Source organism: Coccinella septempunctata, chromosome 9 (assembly GCF_907165205.1).
Source record: "Coccinella septempunctata chromosome 9, icCocSept1.1, whole genome shotgun sequence".
Lineage (NCBI taxonomy): Eukaryota > Metazoa > Arthropoda > Insecta > Coleoptera > Coccinellidae > Coccinella > Coccinella septempunctata.
The window spans coordinates 4,102,578-4,109,594 of record NC_058197.1 but is presented as its reverse complement, the minus strand read 5'-3'; the positions used below and the strand labels follow the sequence as shown (position 1 = coordinate 4,109,594).

At 36.5% G+C, this 7,017-nt stretch overlaps 1 protein-coding gene across 1 annotated transcript; it reads right to left on the bottom strand.

Moving 5' to 3' along the window:
- Nucleotides 1-4,440: 4,440 nt before the first annotated feature.
- LOC123320987 lies at nt 4,441-5,406 on the bottom strand. Its single transcript, XM_044908487.1, has one exon. The coding sequence runs from the start codon at nt 5,404-5,406 to the stop codon at nt 4,441-4,443; it is 966 nt and encodes a 321-aa protein (XP_044764422.1).
- Between the last annotated feature and the right edge of the window lie 1,611 nt (nt 5,407-7,017).

Below are 7,017 nucleotides of genomic sequence, written 5' to 3'. Positions count from 1 at the left end.
AAATATGTTCTTGAAGATGTCACAGATAAATCGGCTCCTAATTTACTGGCCATACTCCAGTTGGTTGGTGGACCATCAAAAGTAACTGAAGTTACAATCACACCAGTTCCATGAATGAATTCCAAGCAGCTTAGGAGTAGAATTGCTTTCTCATTGGCATCTAAGGCATCCACCAAGAAATAGGCTATTGGTATCTTCCAACGCTGATTCAAAGCAACCAACATGAACACAATAGCTTCTTTTGCTTCCTCCAAATTATCTGAATCCATTCCGGTACCAAGATCAACAAAGCCATAATACTTTTTTCCATCCCATTCAATTTGTTTTCTAATTGCCATATCATCAAATACAATATTGCACATCAATTTATACCCCTGAGACTCTGCTTCTTTTGATTTTTTCCTTAATGCTTCCAATGTCTCCCTAGAGAAACTTGCAGAAGCGTCTATGGTTTCATACCACTTTTTCAACGTTCGTGAGTGAGGTAAATTTTTATTGAATTTTTCCCTCACATATTCATAGGCCTTTTTTGAGTAGAAACTCAGGGTTAGAGCAAATCTCCTCAACTCAGGTGAATATTTTCTTGTTTTCTTCTTCAGCAGCTCCAAAAATGTGTTGCTTGTGGATTCTGGTACTGAGGCCTGAAATTTTATAAGTTAAACAATCATATTATATATAATTTGTAAAAATTCTTACATTAATTATGTTTCCAGCATTTTCAGAAATCATTCTTTTATTTTTTAAATGATTAAGAAGAGATTTCAATGAATGTATTTTGTCTCTCAACATTTTTTCCCTTTGCCATGAAATTTTGCATCTTTTCTTTGGCAACTCCAAATTTTTTTTGATGATCTTCATACACTTCTTTCTTGTACCATGTCTCATATCTTCCATTGTGATATCACCCAAATAGCTCAGCCTTTTTCGTTTTCTAAAAGAAAGAGTGTAGAATATGTTTTCTCCTTTCGATTCGAAATATTACCTTGGATTTGAATTTTGGCTCTTGTTTGTTCTTTTAACACTGGACACAGAAGCAGGAGATCTGAATATTTCTGTGGAATCTATTGATGTGGCTGATGCAGGCGATCTGAAATGAAAAATTAAATATCTAATACTTCATGTCTTCTATAAATTTTCCTTAAAATGTTACCTATTTTCTACTTTCATAATGGCTTTTTCTGTCTCTGATGCTGTCAATGTGGTAGAAGAAGCAGGAGATCTGAAAAATAATTAAATATATTTTCTGCTCTTTCCCGAGTCACAATATGTGAGTTGTGAATAAAATATGAAATAAATTAGTGTGTTTCTACCCCAGTCAGTATAAATAAAACAGTTACCTTTCTGAAGGAGAGTCAGCACTGACATCCATCATAGCCTTTTCAGTCTCTGATGCCGTTATTGTATTAGAAGAAGAAGATCTGAAAAATAATTAAATACATTTTCTGCTCTTCCAGAGTTCAATATTTCTTATTTGTGTCAAAAAGTTAATGTTGTATATAATAATAACGTGGCTATGACCCAATGAACATGAGGTCATAAACTCTATACAAATAGAGGTGAAAACAGCCTCCTGCTAGGTCACAATATGCGAGTTGTGAATAAAATATAAAATAAATTAGTGTGTTTCTACCCCAATTGGTACAAATAGAACAGTTACCTTTCTAAAGGAGAGTCAGCACTGATATCCATCATAGCCTTTTCAGTCTCTGATGCTGTTATTGTATTAGAAGAAGAAGATCTGAAAAATAGTTGAATACATTTTCTGCTCTTCCCGAGTTCAATATTTCTTATTTGTCTCACAAAGTTAATGTTATATATAATAATAACGTGGCTATGACCCAATGAACATGAGGTCATAAACTCTATACAAATAGAGGTAAAATCAGCCTCCTGCTAGGTCACAATATGCGAGTTTTGAATAAAATATAAAATAAATTAGTGTGTTTCTACCCCAATCGGTACAAATAGAACAGTTACCTTTCTAAAGGAGAGTCAGCACTGATATCCATCATAGCCTTTTCAGTCTCTGATGCCGTTATTGTATTAGAACAAGAAGATCTGAAAAATAATTAAATACATTTTCTACTCTTCCCGAGTTCAATATTTCTTATTTGTCTCAAAAAGTTAATGTTGTATATAATAATAACGTGGCTATGACCCAATGAACATGAGGTCATAAACTCTATACAAATAAAGGTAAAATCACCTCCTGCTAGGTCACAATATGTGAGTTTTGAATGAAATATAAAATAAATTAGTGTGTTTCTACCCCAATCGGTACAAATAGAACAGTTACCTTTCTAAAGGAAAGTCAGCACTGACATCCATCATAGCCTTTTCAGTCTCAGATGCCGTTATTGTATTAGAAGAAGAAGATCTGAAAAATAATTAAATACATTTTCTGCTCTTCCAGAGTTCAATATTTCTTATTTGTGTCAAAAAGTTAATGTTGTATATAATAATAACGTGGCTATGACCCAATGAACATGAGGTCATAAACTCTATACAAATAGAGGTAAAATCAGCCTCCTCCTGGGTTACAATATGTGAGTTGTGAATAAAATATGAAATAAAAAAGTTTGTTTCTACCCCAATCAGTATAAATATAGCGGTTACCTTTGTAAATGCTAGAATTAAGAAACTTTGTTTCTGACCATGATGAAAAAAATGCTTTGATCTATTTGAAAAATTCATATTAATACTTATTTATTTAGCGTATGGCCTAACAATCCTAACATACAACAAAATTCAATACAATACGAAATTAATACCTACTACCCATAATCAACCCACGCCACTGTACTCACCTCTGGAATGTTACTGTTTGTAAACAATCATGTTCTTCACGTCTTGCAAATAACACAATATTTCGGCATTTTTCTGAAGTAAATAAACTTCAATATAACGACAAGGCAAATAAAAATGAATTTCGAATACTAGCTCTGATATACTAGCGCAAATATCTTGAAAATCACAGAAACACCGAAGGTTAGGTTAATGTTTATAAACAGAAGGGAGGGGGTATATAAACATTGAGATCTTTTCCTCAATTTTGCCTCTGTTTACATCTGACAGGGCCTATCTATGTTTTTTATTGATCTGAGGATTGGACGCTTCAAAACGACACTGACTGAGCACAGAATGCAAGACGTATAGAATTGACGCGATGCATAGAATTCTACACCTCACAGAATCCCACCGCTGAACTGCCTCTACCAGGTTTTCAGGTACACCTGAAAGAAATATGTTGAATGAGTTTCTTTTCTTTGTGAAGGTTTTAATACCAACAATGACATAAGTATGGATTGGGGACGACCATCTATTTTAACAACAGTCATCTGCCTATTGATAAACATTTATCCTTTCATCGACGGGCATCCGTTATACCACGGGCATCTGTCTGTAAACAGGTATCCATTGAAAAAGATATATCTGTTAACAGGAATACTAGAGGCTTCGGGGTTCATCAGAAACTCAGAGATCTTCGAGATTCCTGTTAACACCAGGAATCCAGGAGGCTTCAGGGTTCCTCTTGCTTAAACATATTTAATTTTTCGATTTATAGATACACACATTATCACTCTTTGGTGACTGTTCTTTCTTCCTCATTCTCTGGGAATGAGAAACTCTCATCTTCTGAGTAAGCGTACTCGCTTCGTTTTCGATTCTGGCGTCATGAGAACGTGACTTTTTAATCCTTCTTAATTCTTTCTCTAATCTTCGGATTCTTTCTTCACCATCACTGCTTTCACTAAAGGAGGATTCGAAGGAATCCATAGCTTTTCTTTTTTTAAAACTCATATTTTAGCTTAAGAGAAAACGAACAATTTTGAACGCGTGCGGTTCTTCCTACACAAGAAAAAAACTATGGCGGCTCAAGTTTCAACTGGCACTGAGGACGCATAGAGCATGCGTGCGCAGCTTTTTAGATTGGAAAATATGATTATATGGTCATATACTTTGAACACTATATATGTTTCATATGTATATTTACTATACATATAAAACAAGAACAGTATAAAAAATCGGTACGAAATATAAACAGTATCAAAATATAACTAGTCAGGAAGTAAACAGCACAAATATAATGAGTATAAAAATATAACCAGTATAATTCAGATCTTTTAATAATAGCGCCCAAACATTTTTGTCGTCTCCTTCTTAAATTAATTTATGTGAAGCTCCTTATGCTGAAATACCTGAAATTCCTTCAGGAATACGAAATAAAACCAACTGCTTTGAACTGTATTTCTTGGTTTAAAGGTAACTATGTTCGTTTTAATGTTTTATTGTTTACGTATTACATTAATTGAATAAGGTAGGTGAGTGTACGCTCCTGCCGGAATCAGAAGGCGTACAGGCGCTGGCCGTTCCGCTGTTCCGCAGACTGTTTCGCCTCTCCCAACAGGATTGCGGTGGGGTACGTTGGCTGTCAAACTTTCAATGACTTTCGTCTCGATCAAATGGCAAGGGGCATATTCGGGGGAATGTCCTCTTGACCGTTCCGTTCTGTGTTCTGATGGATGCCACTCTTGGAACTCCATCAGCTCCGGTGTGGATAGCTTCTATTCTTCCCAGCTTCCATTGCATGACTGGGGTATTATCTTCCTTCAATAAGACCAGAGAATTGACCTTCAGGGCTTCGTGATTGGATTTCCATTTTGTACGTTGCTGAAGCTCGCTGACGTACTCTTTGGACCACCTCCTCCAAATGTGCTGTTTTACTTGAGTAAGGTGTTGGAAAAGCGACATTCTGTTAACTGACAAATGTGATAAATCTGGCTCTTGGAAATAAGCTGATGATCGTCCGATTAAGAAGTGCTGAGGTTTTAGAGGAAGAAGGTCATGGGATGAATCGGATAATGGGGATAATGGTCGGGAGTTTAAGATGGCTTCTATTTCAATAAGTAAAGTATCTAACTGTTCGAATGTCAATATTAAATTCCTAGTTACGCTGCGCAAATGATATTTCATTCTCTTCACTCCTGCCTCCCATAGGCCACCAAAATGGGGAGAATATGGGGGTATGAATTTCCAATTAAATTCATTACGATTAAAGAATTCTTCTAGCTCATCTTTATTATTTGAAATAAATTTGCCTAGTTCAATGAGATCCTGGCTAGCTGCCTTAAAGTTTGTTCCATTGTCGCTGCATATTACTGAAGGTCTTCCCCTTCGTGACACAAATCGTTTGAGAGCTAATAAGAAAGACTCTTTAGTTGAGTCAGTTACAAGCTCGATGTGAATTGCTTTGGTAATCGCACAAACGAAGAGACAAACGTATGCTTTGCTCATCTGAAAACCGCGACCTGACTTACTCTTAATGCTCATGGGACCTGCGTAATCAACTCCTGTCACTTGGAATGGTAGTTTAGGCTCTAAGCGCATTTCCGGTAGGGGAGCCATTATAGGAGTCGTTGGCTTCGGGTTGTATCGAAAACAAGGGATGCATTTATGGACAACGCGTTTGACTAAAATTCTGCCAGATACGATCCAAAAATTCTCGCGGATAACCGCTAATAATATAACGCGTGTTGGGGCCCAGCGTGTAATAATCGCAAATGTGTTTCCTCTGCAATCAACTTCGCTAGGTGACTGCAAGAACTTAATATGGCAGGGTGTTTCTTCTCAAATCTGAATTTCGAATTGCTTAGACGACCGCCTACTCTTAAAATACCTCGGTCATCTAGAAAAGGATTCAGACTAGCATGTCTTCCCTTTGAGACTGGCTTTTGTGCCTTGATTTCAGCAATTTCATCTTTATAATACTGAGATTGTGACATTGCAACCAACTTTAATAAGGCACGATCAATCTCTTCGCTTGTCAAGTTTCCCGATAAAAGCATTAAATTGTCCCTTTTGGACCTACAATTCATTTGAAACATCATGATATATCCTACCACTCTTTTCAATTTGAATAATTTTGAATAATTTTTTATTAGGTACTCTTCTGACATCTCGATTAAGAAGGTTTGAACACGTTTGAAACGCATGTCAGGAAGGTTTTCTATCAACAGGTCATTTTTTTGCCATGATTTACTATCCCCTTTCAGAAAGGATGGACCTTTCCACCACAATTCATTATTTATGGGTAATTTTGGTTTCACTCCCCGAGACAATAAATCGGCGGGATTTTCTTTTGTAGATACATGGTTCCATGTATCGTTTATGGTCAACTGTTGTATTTCCGCTACTCGATTACTAACAAAAGTTTTAAGTTTATTTGGAGGCTGCTTTATCCAACCTAAGACTATTGTCGAATCGGACTAAAGATAGCATTCACTGAATTCAACATTATGAATTGCGTCTCTCGTTTTTTTTTAAAGTTTAGCAAGGATCCATGCTGCCATCAATTCTAAGCGGGGCAGCGTTATGGTCTTCAGAGGAGCTACCTTTGATTTCGCACATAACAATTCCGTGTGAATAAAGCCGTTCTCATCGATCGACCTAACGAATAAACAACCGCCATAAGCTTCCTCGGATGCATCCGAAAAACCCATGCAGTTCAATCCGCATGGGATTGTCGCAAATTATTCTTCTATCGATTAAAACGCTATTAAGGAGTGGCAACTGATCTAGGAATTTGCGCCATGAGATAAACAATGAAGTGGAGACACTCTAATCCTACGAGATTTTTTCTAGCCACAACCTTTGCAACATAATTTTCGCGGTAATGACGCACGGAGCTAAAAGCCCAAGAGGGTCAAAAATTTGCGCTATGTTCGAGAGAATGGTCCGCTTTGTTATCATAGACTTCTCATCGGTATCTTCCGAAATATTGTAAATTAATTTGTCTGAACTGGGTCTCCATGATATTCCTAATGTTTTTGTGTTTTCGTGCTCGTTAATGTTTATGACATCAAACGCAGACTCCTTGTAGTCAACGTATCTCAGAACTGAAGGATCATTCGAATAAAATTTACGCAATTCGAAACCGCCTTGTTTGAGTATATTTTTTATATCTCGACATATACAAGCGGCTTCCTCTAAACTATTGGATCCAGTCAATAGATCGTC